The sequence below is a fragment of the Pseudonaja textilis genome, chromosome 6 (genome assembly GCF_049901715.1).
Source record: "Pseudonaja textilis isolate UNSWEBS1 chromosome 6, rPseTex1.2, whole genome shotgun sequence".
Lineage (NCBI taxonomy): Eukaryota > Metazoa > Chordata > Lepidosauria > Squamata > Elapidae > Pseudonaja > Pseudonaja textilis.
The window spans coordinates 38,225,993-38,248,134 of NC_141995.1; the positions used below are offsets into that span (position 1 = coordinate 38,225,993).

The 22,142-nt window shown below is 37.7% G+C and overlaps 1 protein-coding gene across 7 annotated transcripts in view; it reads left to right on the top strand.

The window, feature by feature from the left end:
- Positions 1-22,142, top strand: part of ACSL1 (acyl-CoA synthetase long chain family member 1) — a 49,481-nt gene that overhangs the window by 20,991 nt on the left and 6,348 nt on the right. For 4 of the 7 annotated variants that reach the window (XM_087936319.1, XM_087936321.1, XM_026697871.2 and 1 more), the window contains 10 exons: positions 1,581-1,680; positions 2,640-2,818; positions 3,651-3,683; positions 3,780-3,831; positions 4,580-4,653; positions 6,319-6,396; positions 13,021-13,155; positions 14,044-14,178; positions 17,433-17,528; positions 19,936-20,008. In XM_087936319.1, coding sequence (XP_087792445.1) covers positions 1,581-1,680; positions 2,640-2,818; positions 3,651-3,683; positions 3,780-3,831; positions 4,580-4,653; positions 6,319-6,396; positions 13,021-13,155; positions 14,044-14,178; positions 17,433-17,528; positions 19,936-20,008 — 955 coding nt within the window. Of the gene's footprint in view, positions 1-1,580; positions 1,681-2,639; positions 2,819-3,650; positions 3,684-3,779; positions 3,832-4,579; positions 4,654-6,193; positions 6,272-6,318; positions 6,397-13,020; positions 13,156-14,043; positions 14,179-17,432; positions 17,529-19,935; positions 20,009-22,142 lie in introns of all 7 variants that reach the window. The other 3 variants (XM_087936320.1, XM_026697872.2, XM_087936322.1) reach the window with 1 other exon arrangement.

Sequence of the window (22,142 nt, forward strand, 5' to 3'; positions counted from 1 at the left end):
GTCATATTATCCCTTGCTTTATCAGCTTTACTCAGGAGTTTATAATATTGGAAATATACATACATGGCAAAATAACATGTAGTTTTCATTGCAATATATTACTTAGTTAATTCATTAACTTAGATTCCTATAATACAATACTCTCAATCTTCAAAACAGAGTAGTCTATTTATGCTCTATTCTGTGCAGGAAGTTTGATACAGTGTCTATTTAGCCATAGTTTTATATGTACTTTTTCTTCCTAATTCCTTTGTACTCCATGTTCAGTAATCTACATGCCTAAATTTAATCTAGTGTTAAGTATCTACGTCCATGTCTCCAGCCATTGTGTGGGCTGCAGTCTAAGTCTTTTATGTTCTAACACATAATGACATTGTAGGTTTGAGCTTGGTCACTATTTACAATAATTATCCAATCTACAGAATATTTTTTAAAATGTGTACCCAACGTTTTAGCTCATTTAAGTGCTAAAGTTGTTATATTAAATGGCCAAGTAGTAAACAAAAAGTGTAAAAACTTAGTTCAGATATCCTATACTCAACTAGCACTAGCCCTTAGGCTTTTTTACACCGTTATATAGAATACTTTTACAGCCCGCTTTAAGTGGTTTACAGAGTCAACATATTACCCCCAGAAATCTAGGTCTTCATTTTACTGACCTTGGAAGGATGGAAGGCTGAGTCAACCTTGAGCCAGTCAGAATTGAAATCCTGACAGTCGTTAGAGTTAGCCTGCAATACAGAATTCTAAACACTGCACTACTCATAACTAAGTAGGAATAGTGTCACTTGAGAATCCATATCTCATCTGAAAGAAAATAGGTAATACAATAAAAATCAGAGTTGTTTGTCGACATAGATTTTTGCAGAGGACAAGCAGGTAATAATATATACAAATGTCACAAGAGAAATAATATTATTGAAATGCTTGTGGCTGACATTGTATTCAAATTTGAAAGAGCAGGTTTTATATTATATTTTATTAGATTAGATTTTATTTATTTGTATTCCACCCTTATTATTTTTACAAATAACTCAAGGCTTCACAGCTTCCTTTTCCTATTTTCCCCACAACAACAATCCTGTGAGATGAGTTGGACTGAAACTGACATGGAAGTCACCCTGGTTAAGGCAGGACTTGAAATTATTATGATGGTTGAATCATTTTTACATAATTGTAGTTACTAGTGAATGTTATGGTAGTTAATGGCATGATGCTTCTTCAAGTTTTTATTTTTATTTATCTCCTTTATAGCTTAGTACATTTATTTGAAAAAACTATATATAAGTAAACATATGTCTAGGAAACGCAAATAAAAATATGCTTCATTTGAATCTTTCCCAAATGTACTATGCTGGTACTTTTTTTTATAAAAAGAAAGTTTTTATGTGACTGTAGAACAAAAAACAGTATTTTCCACAGATGGAAGTTCCCATACTGCCTTTGTGAAAAAAAAAACATTTTATGAAAACTAGAGTGGCCAATACTTTCAAGACAGTGAAGGAAATATTTTAGTGGAGCTTCTGATTGAGTTAAGCTTTGCAAATAAAGCTCCTGACTTCTTTGTGCTCTTCTTGCAGTGGGTTATCATTGAACAAGGATGTTATACTTACTCGATGGTGCTTGTGCCACTCTATGATACTCTTGGAGCAGATGCTATCACTTTTATTTTAAACAAAGGTATGTTCTGAACATTTCAGTTTACTGAACCAAACCTTCATACTCTGATGAGTCTGAACATCAATGAATATACAATGAAGAAACATAGAAAACTGACAGCAGAAAAAAGAAACAGTGCTCCATTGAGTCTGTGCTTTGAGGTTTTTGTTTGCTCTTGTTTTCTTTTTAATATATTTATTATTTTAAATTACCTGTATTTATTTTTTATTAATTTTTGTCCGATGATAGACATGCGTTTATCCCCAAACATGTTTAAACTTACTTAATCTATGATTGATTCACTACCTCTGCTGGAATTTGGTTCCAGACTTGCACTACTTTTTCTGTGAAGTAATATTCTAGTATAAGTTAGCTTATGATGCTAATTATTTGAAAGCTGCTTCAGTAATAAAACTAGGATTGATTTGTCTCTACCACCATTAGTCGTGGTGGCGCAGTGATTAGAATAGGCTATTTATGCTGACTGCCAGCTGACTGCAGTTTGGCAGTTTCAAGTCTCATCGACTTAAGATTGACTCAGCCTTCCATCCTTACGAGGTCAGTAAAATGAGGACCCAGATTGTTGGGGGCAATATGCTGACTCTGTAAACTGCTTAGAGAGGGTTGTAAAGCACTGTGAAGCAGAATATAAATCTAAGTACTATTGTTGTTAAGAGTAAGTGTAGTAAATCAGTATAGAAAATCTGGCTGCCTCTGTTTGGTTTAGAATAACTTGATACAAGAAACACTTTTAATAACATTTCATTAGGTAAGTCATGCTAGTCTGCAAAAAGAGAGAAAGATTTGGATCTAAAGAAATACAAACTAAGATTACAGAATGCAGATTACTCCAGATTTTTATTACAGACACTTACCTTGATTGGATGGTATGACACAGTAACTCGTTTTCTAATTATTGAATCCAAACTATTTCTGATTACTCAAATTTGAATTAATAACTCTTTTTCTTTTCGATTTAGCTGATATAACGGTGGTCTTCTGTGACAAATCGGAGAAAGCTGAACTACTTCTGGATAGTACTGAGAAAGGAGAAATACCAACCCTTAAAACAATTGTGATAATGGATCCTTTTGACAGAGACCTTGTGGCCCGGGGGAAAAAATGTAGTGTAGATATCATCAGCATGAAAGAAATTGAGGTAAATAAAACAAATTTTATTGTGAGACATCCTGACTTGCAATAAGAAAGCAAGAAGCTTTAGTCTGCTGCAAAACTAAATTAACATTCTGCCCAACTGAATAAAATCTAAATTGGACTTTACATTAAAAAAAACTTGCAAACTCCTAGCAATGTAAGGATTTTTCTTGGTATTGCACAACATTTAGATGATCTTAAACATTTAAACAGGTGGTCCTTGAAGTAAAACGTGATGGGGAAAAAGTGTCAAGGTTGTTGGGACTCTGTGAAGTGGGAAGCAGGCCCAAATCTTGTGGGGACTCAGCAGGGCAGGATGTGGGGAAAGATAGGCATTTGGTTGTAATGATGGGCAGATTGCCAAGCATTCAAATTTATTCAGATATCTCTGGAGGCACTGCAGTCACCCTAACTTTGGGTATAGGTCATAAGTCCCTCCAGCGCCGCTGCAATTTTGAATGGTCACTGAATGAACCCTTGTAAGTTGAGGACTATGTCCAATATGCAAGTTCCTTTCCATTTTGAAAAAAAACATAAGAATTCAAATAAATTGATTAAATGTCACTGGATATATATTGGGCACTCTGATTTGAAGGTTTGATGGTTTGAAGGATGAGAAATGGTCTCATAATATGTAAAACGATGGTTTATGAATCTTACGAATTAAGAGTCTGATTAAGAATAAAGCTTTTTTAAACTCTATTCTCTACCATCAAACTGTGTCTACATGTCGAAACAAAATTAAGCATAACTGTTGAAACAATATACATGAAAGCTTTGGGAATCAAGAAGGTGAAATCAGCTCCTATCTAATTTGCTGTCTTTCCCCCCCAAAGGCATCAGGAAGAGCCCACAAACACAAACCTGTTGTAAGTACCATGTAGCTTCTAGCGGTATATACATAGAGAGTATTTTACTGTGCTGGTTTGAAAAGTAGGATACTAGAGATTTTTCTCTCTTTTTAGCTTCCACAAACAGAAGATCTAGCCATAATCTGTTTCACCAGTGGAACTACAGGTATGCATGTCTTGGAATTGATATTGGAGACGAAAAGAATGATAAAGTTGCTTTTAACACCTGAAATGTAAAGCTAAAGTAAACTGTCAGTATTGCTGTTGATACCACTACATTCTAAACATGTACTCCTATTTGGAGATCTGTGTAATACTATATAATGTAGAAGAAACATTTTATTATAAAATTGATTTTATAATTATAACAACTATATAACATTATGGATTCATTACAGCCTGTTTTTTAAACTCTTGCTTACTTGTACAGGTAGTCCCTGACGTACAAGCACATTTGTGATTATAATTTCTGTTGGTAAGCAAGAGTGTTACTAAGTGAGATGCACCCAATTTGATGACCATTTTTGACATAGTTGTTAAGTGATTCACTGCAGTTGTTAAGTGAATCATGTGTTAGATAAGTGAACCTGGCTTTCCCCATTAATTTTGCTTGTTGGAAGCTGGCTGGGAAAGTGACAAATGGCGATCTCATGACTTTGGGATCTGCAACCATCTTAAATACATGACAGCTGCCAAGTGTGAAAGTTTTGATCACATGACTATGGGGAGGCTGGGACAATTGTAAGTGTGAAGATTGGTTGTGAGTCACTTTTTTAGTGTCACTGTAGCTTTAAAGGTCACTAAATGGTTGTAAGTTGAGGATCACCTGTAATCCACAAACCTGTAATTCCACAAACCCCTTTAGAAATTTCATCTCTTTGCTGTTTCAAATCTTTATACCGTTTTTCTCATAGGATGTCCTAAGGGAGCCATGATTACTCATCGAAATATAGTGAGCAATATGTCTGCATTTGTAAAAGCAACAGAGGTAAAGGTTGCTGATTTGGATTTTTTCACCTTGGAGTGTAACTTACTTGGAAAATAAATAAATATTATTTTACAGAAGTAAATTTATTTCAGTTTTAGCAACTGGATGTGATCAGTTTATTGGAGACCAAAAACTGCAGTTTTCACTTCCAATTCTGCAGTTTAAGGGAAAAAAATCTGTATTTTTAATTTTGTTACTACTGTTGTTTTAAAATGAAACCTTTATACTGTATGTTAGATCAGTACCTGTAGGACTGCTAGGTTTTATAATGCTTTCTATCCAAGGGATTGATTTAAATTAAAAATAAGATGGAATGTGTAATATATACCTGTTAATATCCTTTAAAAACTTGACATTTCTATTATACTAGATGTTCTAATGTTTAATGTGGTATTTCAGTGACGTTTACAAAAAGATGGGATATTAGAATTTCAGTATAACTAAATGAAGTAAGGGGGTACTTAGAATAGATTGCTTAACATGAAAGCAAGTGAAATTTAGATTGTTTTGGTTTGCAGATTGTTATATTAAATGTTTTAAGGGTTCTGCCATGGGGATGGGAGGTTAAAAAGTTAAAACAACCAATAGGAAATTCTTGGAAAAAAGGGACACCGTAGCATGTTATAAACTTGATTTCCTTATAAGAAGATATACCAATTTTATGTAACCACTGAATGGGAGTTAAGCTAAATACAGGCTTGATTTGTAGTTCAAACACAAAATTCTGCTTTCTGGAAGCCATGTTTTATTGTTTCTGGTGCCTCTGATGCAGCTTGGATTGTCTCTGATGTTCTTTGATCTTTTCTGCACATAGACCATACTTTGGTGAATTATGTGGGTTTCCTGTCTTCTTGCTGATCTATTTGCAACTCTGAAGCCAAATGGATTTTTCTAAAACAATTGATAATTAAAGAACAGCTTGAAGTGTCTTAACCAGTCTTTTGCATCTAATATCTTCTCACAGCTTCTAAAATTCCAAACCACATCCCAATGCATCTAGGGAACTATCCACAATGCTTTATGCCTTATATGACAAGATCTTTGGTCTTGAAGCAAAAGATGTTGTAATCTAAACAGATGTTGTAATCTAATCTAATCTAAACAGTCAGTTTGATATCTCTTAAGAGAAAAGCACATAAGTTGCACATTCATCTTGAATATGTGACATAAATATAAGTGTAATCATAGTGTAATAAGTATAAAGCTTGGTTATTAGAATATTAATGCTTGAATTTTGCTTCTCCAATTATCTCATTGACTTAATACTTTTCTGCAACATCACTTTAATCTGAATAGTTGGCTTATGTTGGATTTCAAAGCACATGGCCATAAACTTGTAGAAAGGGCATACATAGTACGTTAATCTGAGTGGCTCAATGGACCAAACTGGGCTTATTTCCCATTCTTTCTAATGGTTTTGGTGATCATGTATATTGATTCTGTTTAGCTTGGCTTGAATATGGTAGCCTTTTCTTTTAAAAATGATTCTTGTATAATTGGTTTCTTTTTCTCTTCTATTTCCTGGGGCTTCTGCTTACAGAAAGTAGTTTTTCCTTCTCCTGAAGACACCTTAATCTCCTTCTTACCCCTGGCTCATATGTTTGAAAGAATTGTTGAGGTAGGCATCTCTATTTTAATATTTTTAAGTAGTTTCATCTTTTGCAGACTGGATATAGAACAAGCTCAAGTGACACACATATCTCCTTTTTGCCTCTTGCGCATATGTTTGAAAGAATAGTCCAGGTAAGTAAAACAATACATGCCGGCCTACTTACAACAGATAAATCTGTCTTAGACTCATGTGATTTAACCAGCCTTTCTTAATGTTAGTTCCTCGAATAAAATTGGAAATATACAATTCCCATTAAATCCAAATCCATTTTCTGCCCTTGAAGTTGAATGAGCGACTAAGGAATAATTGCTGTTTCTTAGCCCAACCATTTTATAGGGCTGTCGATACACATGCTGAAGGAAGTTTTATGTATTCTGCCATTAGCTCCTACAGGAAAGGTACGATATAAGTGTAAAAAATAAGAACATCTCCTTGTCAGTATGATCATTGGTAGGAATGATAGTTGGCTAAGCAATACATAAGAACCAAGAGCCAGAACATTTTAAATCTGATAATGAATAAGGAAAGATGCGATATCTCTGTGTACTACTTTGAGATCCCAAAGGAAGAAGAAATAAATATAAAGATGTCTAATATATATATTAATGAATAACAGGCCAAGAGTGTTCAATTTTGTTTAAATTTTAAGGTATTAAAACATCATACTCTATTAATATCTGTTTATCTTGCAAGGCTAGGGAGCCTTTGGCAAACAGACTTCCATTAAAAGTATTTCTGTTAATTTATAACAAGTGTGAATCCTTTCAGGAAAAGAGAGTTGGCAGTATAATATTTTCACACAGCATATTCAAAACCCAAACATAGGACAGCTCTAGTAATTAGCTAAATTGTTTCTCTATATGCTGGCTGGGGAATTCTGGGAGTTAAAGTGTACACATCTTAAAGTTTCCAGGGTTGAGAAACATTGTTCTAGTTCAGTGAAACACAAGACCCGTGGGTCGCATCTGGCCTGCAATCCGGCCCATGGGGCTGTCCTGAAAAATGTAAGTGGCATCGCTTCCACCCCGTCTGTCCAATGCAAAGAGGAAACATTGGGCCAGTGTGACTTCAGCCCAGTCTACCCAATATGAAGAGAAAACTTTGGGCCAATGTGACTTTGGCCCGGTCTACCCAATGCACAGAGGAAACATGCCAGCAGTTTGGGGAGTGAGCTGGCCACTCCTACCCAGTTGGCCACACCCACCCACCCAGTTGGCCATCTCCCCCCCGCACCCAAGGTCAACCACAGTTCTACTGCGGGCTCTCAGTGAAATTGAGTTTAACACCTCTACTCTAGTCCAACTAGTATCTTTCTATCTTGCATACAATTGCATGCAACCTGAACCCAATTTTGGGGGCGTATTTTGGCACATAAAATTCTAGGCTTATTCACTAGTAATGAAGGCTAACGTGCCCCAAGATAATGTTGCAGGATCCAATCTGAATCATTCATCAGGACAAGAGTTTTAGTCTTCCAAGCTTTCAGATTTGTACTGGAGTCCATCCTCAGGTAACTTCTCTCTCTTCAAAATGCTCTCTCCATAATGATTGCTGTAACATATACAGTATATTACAGAAGTGAGTATATCCCCTCACATTTTGTAAATATTTATATCTTTTCATGTGACAAAACTGAAGAAATGTCACTTGGCTTGAATGTAAAGTAATGAATATACAGCTTGTATAACAGTCCCCTCAAAATAACACAACACACAGTCATTAATGTCTAAACTGCTGGTAACAAAAGTGAGTATATCCCTAAGTGATAATGTCCAAATTGGGCCTAAAGTATCAATATTTTGTGTGGCCACCATTATGTTCCAGCACTGCCTTAACTCTCTTGGGCATAGGGTTCACTAGAGCTTTACAGGTTGCTGGAGTCCTCTTCCAAGCTGTGGGTGTTAGAGAACTTGTGCACCTCCATCTTCCATTTCAGGAGGCCCCACAGATGCTCAATAGGGTTTAGGTCTAGAGACATACTTAGCCAGTCCATCACCTTTACCCTCAAGTTTCTTTAGCAAGGCAGTGGTCATTTTGGAGGTGTGTTCAGAGTTGTTATCATGTTCTGCTTCAGTATGTCACAGTACATACTGGTATTCATGGTTCCCTCAATGAACTATAGCTCCCTAGTACCTGCAGCACTCATGCAGCTCCAGACCATGACATTCCTATCACCATGCTTTACTGTAGGAAAGACACAATTGTCTTCGTACTCCTCACCTGGTTGCCGCCACACACGCTTGACACCATCTGAACCAAATAAGTTTATCTTGGTCTCATTGGACCACAGGACATGGTTCCAGAAATCCATGTCCTGCTTGTCTGCAGCAAACTGAGCTGTCTTTTGCATCATCTTTAGAAGAGGCTTCCTTCTGGGACGACAGCCCTGCAGACCAATTTGATTCAGTGAGTAGTGAATGGTGTGAGCACTGACAGGCTGACACAAACACCCCTTCCTTCAACCTCTGCAGCAATGCTGGCAGCACTCATACATCTATTTCCCTAAGCCAACCTCTAGATATGACGCTGAGCACGGGCACTCAACTTCTTTGGTCGACTATGGTGATGCCTGTTCTGAGTGGAACCGTCTCCCATTAAACTGCTGTATGGTCTTGGTCACCATGCTGCAGCTCGGTTTCAGAGTCTTGGCAATCTTCTTATAGCATAGGCCTGTGATGGCGAACCTTTTCCATGTTGCATGCCAAAAGTGCGCTCACATGCATGCCCTCATGTGCCTGCACTCATGATGCAATGCGTGCGTGACTCCCTCCATCCCCTGCACATGTGCACACAACTCCCCCACACCACATGCCTCTGCACTTGTGTGCGTGTCTCCCATGCACGTGTCTCCCCCCACGCATGCACAGCAGATACCAGACAATTGGCAGGTGGGGGGGTGCATGCGCAGTGGGCAGGGGTGGGTTTCTACCAGTTCACACCTATTCGCTAGAACCGGTTGCTAACATTCTAAGCAGTTCGGAGAACCGGTTGTTAGAAGAAATTACCACCCTAATCCTGTAAGGAAGGTAGGAAGGAAACATTCTGGTGTTGCTGACAGAAACTGCCTCTCCATCAAGCCTTATTACATTCTTGGCAGGACTAGATTTCCTGTCTCAGGAATGTCTCTGGAGTTTTTTTCCCTCCTTTACTGGTACTTTGCTTGTGTGGAGTCACCATTCAAAGTTACAATGGCACTGAAAAAAATGACTTATGACCATTTTTCACACTTATGACTGTTGCAGCATGACTCCACAGTCATGAGAGGCCAGGCGAGGAGAGGCATGCCACACCCAGCCAATAACATGACCATCGAGCCCTGTCCACCCGGTCACATGACCACCAAGCCACGCCCACCACCCAAGCCACGCCCACAGAACTGGTTGTTAAAAATTTTGAATCCCACTCCTGGCAGTGAGGCTCTTCTGGGTGACCTCTCACGTGCTGGCAGAAGTGGCTCTGCATGCCACTTCGGGCAGGTGTGCCATAGTTTCGCCATCACGGGCCTAGGCCATCTTTATGTAGAGCAGCAATTCATTTTTTCAGATCCTTAGTTCATTGCCAAGAGGTGCCATGTTGAACTTCCAGTGACCAATACGACAGAGTGAGAGCAATAACACCAAATTTAGCACACCTGCTTCTCTTCACACCTGAGACTTTGTAACACTAACGAGTCATAAGATACTAGGGAGGGAAAATTGCTACTTGGGCTCCATTTGAACATTATCACTTAGGGGTGCACTCACTTTTGTTGTGAGGGGTTTCGACAATGGCTGTGTTTTGTGTTATTTTGAGGGGACAGCACACTTACAACGTTATACAAGCTGTATACTCACTACTTTACATTATAGCCAAGTGTCACTTGTTCAGTGTTGTTACATGAAAAGATATACTTAAATATTTACAAAATGTGAGGGAGTATACTCACTTCTGTGATATGCTGTATGGCTTTCCTGTCTTGAAATTGGCTACAACACAGTGAAGTATTGTTATTAAAAAGTAAAATGAAGTCTGCTCAGGAGATATAGATGCCAACTATGGTGTCAGATCCCAGGGATCAGCAACTAATGACTTCAGATAATTTCATACAGCATTCAAAATTCTGATGATTTGCCACATTGGCTGAGGCTTATGAAATGCCTGATGTCCTTAATCTATTTCTCAAGTGTTTTAAATACAAACAGAAATTCCATTACTAACCAGGGAACAATTTTGATCAGCCAGTTTCAAATTGTAATCTTTGTTCTACTTTAGCTCTCTGATGTCACAAGATTAGTTATTCTTCCATTTTCTGAAGGAGGAAGAAATGACATGGTTGTGTGATATTTATTAATGTAGCATTAGCTAGCCAGGCAGGTGGTTTTACACTATTTTTTCACTGCTTCAGGGATGAAGACAGTTATGGTGAATATGTTTGAAGTTACAAGTACAGTGGATGTAAAAAGTCTGCACATCTTGGCTAAAATGCCAGTTTTTTGAGATGTAAAAAAAATCAGATCAAAATAAATCAGAACTTTTTTCCATCGGTAATATAACAAAAAAAAAGTTTTTTTCCCACTGAAAAACTGAAATTTTTTATGGAGCAAAATATCACTAAAATGTATCATAATATGGTGTGTATACCTTGAATTAATACTTTGTTGAAGCACTTTTTAATCTGATGACTGCAGTCAGTCTTTTGGGTAGGAGCCTGGCAGCTTGGCACATCTTGTCTTGGGAATCTTTGCCCATTCGTCCTTGCAAAAGCTCTCCGAGGGCATTTTCTGTGTTCAGCCCTCTTCAGTCATTCCACAGATTTTCAATTGGATTCAGGTCTGGGCTCTGGCTGGGCCATTATAAAACTTTGACTTTTATCTGGTAAAGCTGTTCTTTGGTTGATACGGGAGTATGCTTTGAGTTATAGTCATGTTGAAAAAATGAAATTTGAAATAATCTTCAACATTTTAGCAGAGACTGGAAGGTTTTGTGCCAAAATTGACTGATATTTGGAACTGTTCATAATTCCCTTCACTTTCACTAAAGCTCCAGTTCCAGCTGAAAAAAGCAATCCCAAAGCATATTGCTGCCACCACCATGCTTCACTGTGGGTATAGTGTACCTTTGGTGATGCACAGTGTTCTTTTTTGAGCCAAACATAGTTGTTGGGATTAGAGCATAAAAGTTCAACTTTGATCTTATCAGATTTTAATACATTTCCCACATGCCTTTATCAGACTTAATATGTGGGTTTTTGCAAAATGTAGCCTGACTTGGATGTTTTTCTTTCAAAGGAAAGGCTTCCATCTTGCTGCTTATCCCCAACCTAGACATACTATATGAAGAATGCGGGAAATTGTTACCACATGTAGTACACAACCAGTACTTACCAGAAATTCCTGCAGGTCCTTTAACATTGTTGTAAGCTTCTTGGTAAGCTCTCAGATCAGTTTTCTTGTTTTTTCATCAATTTTGGAGGGACATCCCATTCTTGGTAATGTCACTGTTGTGCCATATTTTCTCTGCTTGATGATTACTGTCTTCACTGGTGTGTACTCTCTACTATTTAACATCAGTTTGAATATGATTGGTTAATTCTGAACACAGCCACAACCCTACTAATAAGAGTGTGTGCACAGTTACGCAACCATGTTGTTGGAAAATTTTATTATTTTCCCTAAAAGATTTTAGTTTGTTTTTTAATTGAATTGTACAGTTTCCATGTTATATTAAAGGTGAAAAAAAATCTGAAGTGATTTGTCTTGGTCTGATTTTTTTACATGTCAAAAACTGGGTGTTAGGAATATGAGTCACCTAACAGCTATTTGGGTTAGAAATATATAAACCAGGATAAACATTTTAGTACTATGTCTTTAAGAGATTGCAAAAACTGCAATTGGGTGTGGTTACTCAAACGGCCATAAGATGGAGCCAGAAATCTGGGTTGTTTAGTCTTAGTCTCAGAAGAGAGTGTGAGTCAGTCTCTGTTTCCTTCTGTTGGAAAGTTTTGCCGTTGCTCCATTTCTTCTAATTGACTGATATTACTGGATTTGATATAAGTTTGTTACTGAACTGTTTTTTGACAGTGGACTTTGATATTTGGATTATCCCTGGATTGAAAACTGGCTGATTTAACTTGTGATGACTTTGGATTGCTTATTTCGGACTTTGCTTAAACCTTTCTGGAAGTAAAAACCTACATTTACTGTACAGTGTATCTGTGTGCTGTATGTGAATTATTCAAATACTCCTCTCAAATACGTCTCCCTGTATGCGCTCATTCTCCTAACGTGGAATTACCTCAACACTGGGCATTTTAATGGGTGTGTTATATCCACTGTATGTTAAGCAAAGAAATGACTTTAAAAAGTTATCTGCTAAGGAAGTAATGTGCTGTCAGGTAGATAGCTTATATTAAAATTGGCTAAAATGGATTGTTCAGTTTTGCCTCCTAATACATTTTCTGTAACTAGAAAAAAGCCAGTTGTAAAAGAGTAGAAGCTGGCGAACAGTCTAAATTTAAGTAATACTATTAATAGGCAAATATAATTCCAAGAATATGTCAAAGTGGCTGGAGAACAAAAGCTTTGTCTGTGTGCTCCCTAACTATAAAACAGATTATGCTGATATCTATGTGGTGCAAAATGGAATGCTGATAACTTGGACTGCAGTAATAAAATAAATTAACTGCTCCAATTTCTGCTCATTTTTTTAAAAATAAACCAATCAAATTTTATTTGCCTTGGTTTATTTTGGATTATCTCTTTCTGTCTTGTCCTTAGTGTGTGATTCTTTGCCATGGAGCTCGGATTGGATTTTTCCAGGGAGACATCAGGCTACTCATGGATGACTTAAAAACTTTGCAGCCTACAGTGTTCCCTGTGGTGCCAAGGTTGTTGAACAGAATGTTTGATAAAGTAAGTCTGTGTGAAACTGAACATAATAGGCACCCTTGCTTTCCATGACATTTCTGTAAATCACTTTTTATGCTTTGGGAATCTAATGGTAGCAAATAAAGCATATTTTGACTTGTAAAAGCAAAGCTCTCATTTGTATCTAGAGGGTGAAACCGCAGCAGCAGTCACTCAGTGTTGTAGCAGCTTTAAGATCTTTCCCAGATGTTATTTGCATTTGCATATAACCACAAAACTATGTCTACTACAGCCTATGGTAGATGGGGTGCAGAGTAGGCCTCATCAAAGGATTATAATGGCTCTAGTGATTAACAATGGAAAATAGCAAGCAGGAGCTCTCAAGCATTTGTTTAATTAACAGTTAGTGGCATACGACAGTGGCCCCCAACCTTTTTTGTGCCACGGCCCGGTACCGGCATCACAAAATGATCCGCGGCCAGGTACTGGCATCAGCACACATGGCAAGGCGAGCCGAGCGACCGGCCAGCCAGCCGTCCCCCGCTTCTCCCCACGACCTTCAACTCCTCCTTTGTACCTTTGTCGATGGGCTTTGGGACGGTTTTGGGACGGTCGCTCGGCTTGCCTTGCCTTGGGTGCTGAAAGAATCCTCGCGCCTTAGTTTTGTTCGAAGCCGCCACCCCCTTCGATGAAACTAAGGCGCGAGGATTCCTTCAGGACCCAAACGCCACTTTCCAATCGGAAAAGCTTACCGGAAGCACTTTCTCATCAAAACAAGATGGCGGCGCCCAGCAAACCAGCGGCCCGGTAGAAAATGTTCCACGGACCGGTACCGGTCCGCGGCCCGGTGGTTGGGGACCCCTGACATACGATGGTGAAAAATATATTCATATGTTTCTATGGCATCTTGAACAAAATTGCACTCTTTTCCAGATCTTTCAACAAGCAAACACTTCATTTAAGCGGTGGATGTTGGATTTTGCTTCCAAGAGGAAAGAGGCAGAACTCAGAAGTGGCATTATTAGAAATAACAGCCTATGGGATAAAATGATTTTCCACAAAGTACAGGTAACCTGATTGCTGATGATTTTGAGAGTTGACTTGCTCTCCGGAAGTTCTTGATTCCAATATTTTAAAAAACAATATGTGGCTCTGAAATTAGGTCAATTATTTATTAAATCATTGATGCATCCAGATTAGCATGTTTTATATTGCTAGACAACCTCCACTTGATGTTTCAGATGGAAATTTTCTTTTAAGGGGCAATGTATTGTCCTCCAAATGTGGCTGGCTAGTAGTTCCCATGAACTTTTATGATAGACCACTGTATGATTGCTAAGACTTCTCTTATTTAATCTTATCTGACGGTAATAAGAACTGACTCTAGGACCTTTTACATATAGAATGCATACTTATTTATTTGATTATATCCTTTTCACGTAACATAAGAATTCAACTAACATAGCATATGACATAGTTAGTCCTTGACTTACAATCATTCTTTCAGTGAACATTTAAAGTTACAATGGCACTGAAAAAAGTGACTTATGACTTGTTGTCACACTTACAACCTTTAAAGCAACCCCATGGTCACATGATCACAATTTGGGTGCTTGGCAACTGGCATGTATTTATGACAGTTGCACTGTCCCAGCATCATGTGTTCACTTTTTGTCACCTTCTGACAAGCAAAGTTAATGAGGAAGCCAGATTCTTACTAACTTAATAACTGCAGTGATTCCCTTAACAACTTTGGCAAGGAAGATTGTAAAATGGGGGAAAACTCACTTAACCACTCTCTTCCTTAGCAATGGAAATGTAGGGCTCAATTGTGGTCGTAAGCCAATGACTACCTGTAGTATAATTCTTCAAAATTGTTTGAATTTAGATTGTGGCTGAAGGAAGTGAATATTGAAATACTTTTTTTTTTTTGCCTGTAGAAGACTCAAAGTAGATTTCCAGTGGTGAAGAATTGCTTGGAGTGTGAGGTCATTCTAACAGGCAGTGCCATCTCACAGAGTCAGAAATAGCAGTTTAACCTTAGCATTTTTCACATAGTGACTCGACATGTGTGTAACTGCTGGTGCTTGTAAACTAATGATTCTGATTTCACCCAGTCTAGTGAAGCAAGGTAATCGAGGGTCTTTTATGCAAATAGCTCTTTTATAATTTAGATATTACATTTAAAAAAAATCTGAAAAATTATTTCTATTCTGAAGCCATAGTACTTGTTTCTAATTATCTGTGCCACACAAAACAAGTGCTTCCAGGTTGTCCTGTATGACACTGGATGAGACAATAAGATGACCGTGTTACACATGTGAGAAGTTTTCCTTCTATAGCGATCATCATATACAACAATGCTTTCTCTCTCTCTCTCTTTCTCTCTCTCTCCACAACTATATTTGTTTTCTTAAGTTTTTGTGGGTACTTACATGTATGGTATTTATCTTTGTTCAGGTATTTTCCCACGTCATTATAGTTGTGCTTTTAAAGTTGTAGCAACGTTTTGGCAGAATCTCATCTGCCATCATCAGGCTTCTGTATTGTGTTCGTCTGTGAGTCAGACTTTCACAGCCGTTTCTGTTTTAAATTTGGGGCTAGCCTACTGCTGTGCCAGAATGGTTTTTTCTTCATCCTGATTGGTTGGGAGTCTTGGTCTGTGTTTGTCTGTCTTGGTCTGTCTTGGAGTTTGCTGTGTTCTGCTTGATTGGTGTTTCTAATATCTTCTGTCCTGTTTTGTGGCTTTTTTTGTCTTGATTGGCTGGCAACATTGTGTTCCTGTATTGGAGGCTTTTAGTGCAGCTTGGCTCCGAGTAAATGGACGGCTATCATTTATTAGGAAGCTAGGTTTCATCTGGGTGCCTGGTTGGGGTGTGTTTGAGCTGGAGGTATCGGGGGGATCTGTTTGTCCTCAGATGTTTGCCTGGCTTGTGGTGTGGAGATTTTTTTTTGTTTGAGAGTGCAGGCTTTTCCAGATAATTGACAGTCTGGTGGAGTCATCTCTTCTATTCATGCTTTCAGGTCTTTTTTCAATCTCTATGGCTTCTCTGATAATTCTGTGGCTGGGGTTTTCTATAGTGGCTAGGGATTTGGTGCCATTGAAGTTGATGCTATGACCTGTTGCTTTCATCTGTTGGGCTAGTGAGGAAGTGTGTTCCAGCTTTTTTACTGCATTTTTGTGTTCATCCAGGCAGGTACTTATTCATACATTGGACAGACCAATAGAAGAATAAGTACCCGCCTGGATGAACACAATAAACACAGACCAAGACTCCCAACCAATCAGGATGAAGAAAAAACCATTCCAGCACAGCAGTAGGCTAGCCCCAAATTTAAAACTGAAACAGCTGTGAAAGTCTGACTCACAGACGAACACAATACAGAAGCCTGATGATGGCAGATGAGATTCTGCCGAAACGTTGCTACAACTTTAAAAGCACAACTATAATGATGTGGGAAAATACCCGAACAAAGTTGAATACCATACATGTAAGTACCCACGAAAACTTAAGAATATGTGTGTGTGTGTGTGTATGTATACAAACTATATATGTATATGTATGGTATTCAGCTTTGTTCAGGTATTTTCCCACGTCATTATAGTTGTGCTTTTAAAGTTGTAGCAATGTTTCAGCAGAATCTCATCTGCCATCATCAGGCTTCTGTATTGTGTTCGTCTCATATAGATAGATAGATAGATAGATAGATAGATAGATAGATAGATAGATAGATAGATAGATAGATAGATAGATACAGACAGACAGACAGACACACACACATACACACACAACAACAACTATATATGAGTGGTATAGTTGAAATGTCTGTGTGAGGAAAACAGAGCCAGGACAAGGAAAAATTAATCATATATTATGTGTATTTGGTTATGATACACTATAATGCAAATATGATTCCCTTCCTGTTAGGGCAGTAAAATTTATTACCATATCAATGGAATAGGTTGCCTCTTTTTCCTGGTATAGCATTGCCAGATGAGGCCCAATATGGTCTTTCCTAATACAGGTTTGGTTTTAGAAGGATTATTTAACAATATTTCATGGCCTGTGTTAGTTTTAGATGAAGTAACAGGGCAAAATGTACCTGGCAGGAAGCCCTGTAACAAATACTTCTTGAAAGAGTAATCTATGTGACTCCAGGCTGCCTTTAAATGCACATACTTGGAAAGTGTTCAAAGGATTTGGGCTTTTGAATATTCTTCCAAATACGATCCAAGTGCCACTCACCATAGATTTTTGGCTTCCCCTGTGATTGTTGAAGTGACGAAGTTTGGGGTTTGTTTGTTTTTTCCCTTTCCTTAGGCAAATCTGGGAGGAAAAGTCAAACTAATGATTACAGGAGCGGCTCCTGTTTCTGCAAATGTATTGACCTTCCTAAGAGCAGCTCTTGGTTGTCAGGTGAGCTTGGATTATAACTAGAATGGAAAATGTAATTTTCATTACGTTTCATTTCATTACAGATGTCATATCTTATCATCTTGAGGTTACAATTAGAGAACTGGACTAACTTTTTTACAAAACATGTATATGATTAAAAGGGACTGAAGACCATGCAACAGCAAACAGTATTGAAAACTGGATTGTGAAAAAAAAATGGTATTATTGGCTCTTCAAGTGGCATGTGAAGCTTCTCTTAGTTATTTGGAATGTGCCCATCTAACAACCCTTTGCCTAAAATACAAAATCAGTTATACAAATAAGGATTTTATAATCATTAGCTTATAAATGAAGACTCAAGAATTGTTACTATACATGAATGTAGTATTTTTCAGACTGGAATTACATACAGGAAACTCAGCTAAAAAGGTTTTGTAATGTACTATTGTATGTCTGTGACCAAAAATCATTTATTCTTGATGTGATTCAATAGGCAAGTCCCATTTGAAGTATTAAAAGACAAGATTAATGTAAGGTCAAGGCTTAGATGGTATTTCTATAATTAAATTAAACAAACATTATTGGAAAATTTAAAATTTAAAATAGGTAATTGTTTAGCTAAATACATTATTACTCATATGGTATATGACTACATACAGGTGAAACTCAAAAAATTAGAATATTGTACAAAAGTTCATTTATTTCAGTAATGCAACTTAAAAGGTGAAACTAATATATGAGATAGACTCATTACATGCAAAGCAAGATAATTCAAGCCATGATATGTCATAATTTGAGATGATTATAGCTTACAGCTCATGAAAACCCCAAATCCACAATCTCAGAAAATTAGAATATTGTGAAGAGGTTCAATATTCTAGGCTCAAAGTGTCCCACTATAATCAGCCAATTAAGCCATAACACCTGCAAAGGGTTTAAATGGTCTCTCAGTCTGGTTCAGTAGGAATCACAATCATGGGAAATACTGCTGACCTGACAGTTGTGCAGAAAACCATCATTGACACCCTCCATAAGGAGAGAAAGCCTCAAAAGGTAATTGCAAAAGAAGTTGGATGTTCCCAAAGTGCTGTATCAAAGCACATTAATAGAAAGTTATAGATGTTCCCAAAGTGCTGTATCAAAGCACATTAATAGGAAGTTATGTGGAAGGGAAACGTGTAGAAGAAAAAGGTGCACAAGCAGCAGGGATGACCGCAGCCTGGAGAGGATTGTCAGGAAAAGGCCATTCAAAAGTGTTGGGGACTTTCACAAGGAGTGGACTGAGGCTGGAGTCAGTGCACCAAGAGCCACCACACACAGACGGATCCTGGACATTGGCTTCAAATGTCATATTCCTCTTGTCAAGCCGCTCCTGAACAACAAACAACGTCAGAAGCATCTTACCTGGGCTAAAGAAAAACAGACCTGGTCTGTTGCTCAGTGGTCCAAAGTCCTCTTTTCTGATGAGAGCAACTTTTGCATCTCATTTGGAAACCAAGGACCCAGAGTCTGGAGGAAGAATGGAGAGGCACACACTGCAAGATGCTTGAGTTTCCATAGTCTGTGTTGATTTGAGGAGCCATGTCATCTGCTGGTGTTGGTCCACTGTGCTTCATTAAGTCCAGGGTCACTGCAGCCATCTACTAGGAGATTTTGGAGCACTTCATGCTTCCTTCCGCAGGCGAGCTTTATGGGGATGCTGACTTCATTTTCCAGCAGGACTTGGCACCTGTTCACACGGCCAAAAGCACCAAAACCTGGTTCAATGACTGTGGGATTACTGTGCTTGATTGGCCAGCAAACTCGCCTGACCTGAACCCCATAGAGAATCTATGGGGCATTGCCAAGAGAAAGATGAGAGACATGAGACTGAACAATGCAGAAGAGCTGAAGGCCACTGTTGAAGCATCCTGGTCTTCCATAACACCTCAGCAGTGCCACAGGCTGATAGCTTCCATTGCCACGCCACATTAATTGCTGCAAAAGGGGCCCAAACCAAGTACTAAGTACATATGCATGCTTATACTTTTCAGAGGTCTGATATTGTTCTATGTACAATCCTTGTTTTATTGATTACATGTTTTCTGAGATTGTGGATTTGGGGTTTTCATGAGCTGTAAGCCATCATTATCACAATTATGACACATCATGGTTTGAACTATCTTGCTTTGCATGTAATGAGTCTATCTCATATATTAGTTTCACCTTTTGAGTTGCATTAATGAAATAAATGAACTTTTGCATGATATCCTACTTTTTGAGTTTCACCTGTTTACTGAGTAACAATTAAATTGGAAAACCAAGGATGAAAAGGAATTCTACATTTTTTTCAAGAATTTTGTATAAGGTGTTGTGAAAAAAAGATAAAATATAATTCTCTTTGGGTGGAAAAAGCTTCAGTGACTGATCTTTATGTTCTGCTTCACAGTTTTATGAAGGCTATGGACAAACAGAATGCACAGCTGGATGTTCTCTAACAATACCTGGTGATTGGACTGCTGGTAGGGCTTCTTTAATTTGTTAAGTCTTATACCATTTAAATCAGGGCAGACAAATATTTATTGAGAAACTTCAATGGTAATATTAATCAGAAGTGAGAAGCAATTCAGAAGAAATGTCCAGCAATACAATACACACACACACATAATTAAATCTTCAGATTGGCATGATAGTGCAAGCTTTGCAATAATGGGTCTATCTTCGCTGGCTGAATGTGCATATTAGCTGAATGTGATGGGAGATATAGCCCATTAATTTTGGGAATCTCAGGATTGAAGATCACAATGAAGTTTCATGAGTAAATTGAATTAAATTATTTGTACTTTCCTTAAACATTGTGGCATTTCATTATTTTAAAGAAGTGGAAGGGATAAGAGGGAAATTTTCTTCCAATCAGTCAATTTATTCCCTGGAGATATTTTTTCTACATATGACTTAAGCAATTAATTACCTGTAAAAACTATGATCTCACCTACTTGATTTCTGAAGATCTGACTCTAGAAAGACATATGAACTTCTACAATATGACTATCATATTTGGGGGATTACAAAATTATAGGACCTATTACATATTATGATTTAAACCTGTCTTTATTTTTCAGTCAGTATTTGTGGATAATCTAGCATGTTCCCCCCCAAAATTTCTGAAGTGCAGAATCAAACCAAAATTATCAGAGCTTATGCTCTCAGACGGGAGCTCTTTGCAATGTCATTATTCCATTTTCCTTCTTGATAAAAGGCACAGCCAGTGTAAATTATATTATATTATGATCATAGTGACCTTAGTAATGCTTGTTCAATAGCATGTCCAGTACTCAGTTAAACCATTTTGTGTAGAAATGAAATTATTATTTTGTATAGAAATGGATTTTGAATATCCATAATTCAACTATTATAACTTCACTACTTTAGCCACAAGCCTGGCAGCAGATGTCCAAAGTATTCTTATTGCTTGGGGTGGGGTGGTGGTGTCAAATGGAAGTCTTCCCAAATATTTGAATGTGAAGTATTCTATTCTGTTCTGTATGATCCAAAAATAGGCTATTCCAAGAGTCAAAACGACTACGATTCCCATCTTTAACTCTCATTGATCACAGAGATAGTTCATAAGCTTGCATATTGATTAAGGTTCAGAGGTTACGCTGGTCTTTGTACAAATCACATTTTTCTACCTCATCTAATCCTGGAAACAAGATGTCAGAATAGAAAATACATTATCTTGATTGCCCATTGTATATATTGAATTTGTGTGCCTGAACCATTGTTTCTACTGTCAATATAACTGTCATGTTTCTAATAAATCTTAGTTAAAATAAGAGAGACTATAAAGAGAGCAAGGTTGCTTAAATCTAATTTTATTACTTTCTGGGGTTTCCAAAAATTCCTTCTTTGCAATTTCTTTCATGCAGTGAAGACAGGAAAAATAATAAACCTGCCCTATACCACCTAAAAATCTAGCCTTAGAATGGTCTGCATGGGCCTAGGGCCCATATATGTAAATGCTCAGGCAGTCACTCAAGGAAATTATCATGTGCAAGGCAACTGTAGCCTGCCTAGTGAGATACGGAAAATACCCATCTCCCTCACTACTCTGATAGTTGGTGAGTGACAGAGTAACTACCATCACTTTAAGTACTTTGTCTCCTACTAGAAACAACTCTGCATTATTTATGTATTAATTTGTATAAGCCAAGTAGATGCCTTCTGTAATTGTATGTGGGAGTGACCTTGGGGAGAGAAAGAAAAGTCAGAGACTATACTGGCATGTAAAAGGTAGCGTTAGTATTCATGGTTGTGTGTCTTGTCTGGATTACTGATCTCAAAAGGATAAGCAATGTCAGAATTGGTTAGTATTTTGATAAAAGGTTACCAGGAAATCCCAAACTGAAATAGAAAAATGAACAAGCTTCCTGGGAGGAGACATTAACAAGCTACTTCTGTTTATTATTATCATGAAAAGTACGTAGATGTGTTCTTGAAATCATCAGAAGTCAAGTTCAGCTAAGTCTTTTATGTATACATGATACTTTTTCTTCTAATGAGCTTAAGCTGAAATATATGCATTATGTTCATTTTACATAGCCATCTTACAAGGTAATTCATCTAAGAGAAAGTACTCCAGGGAGCTCCATCATT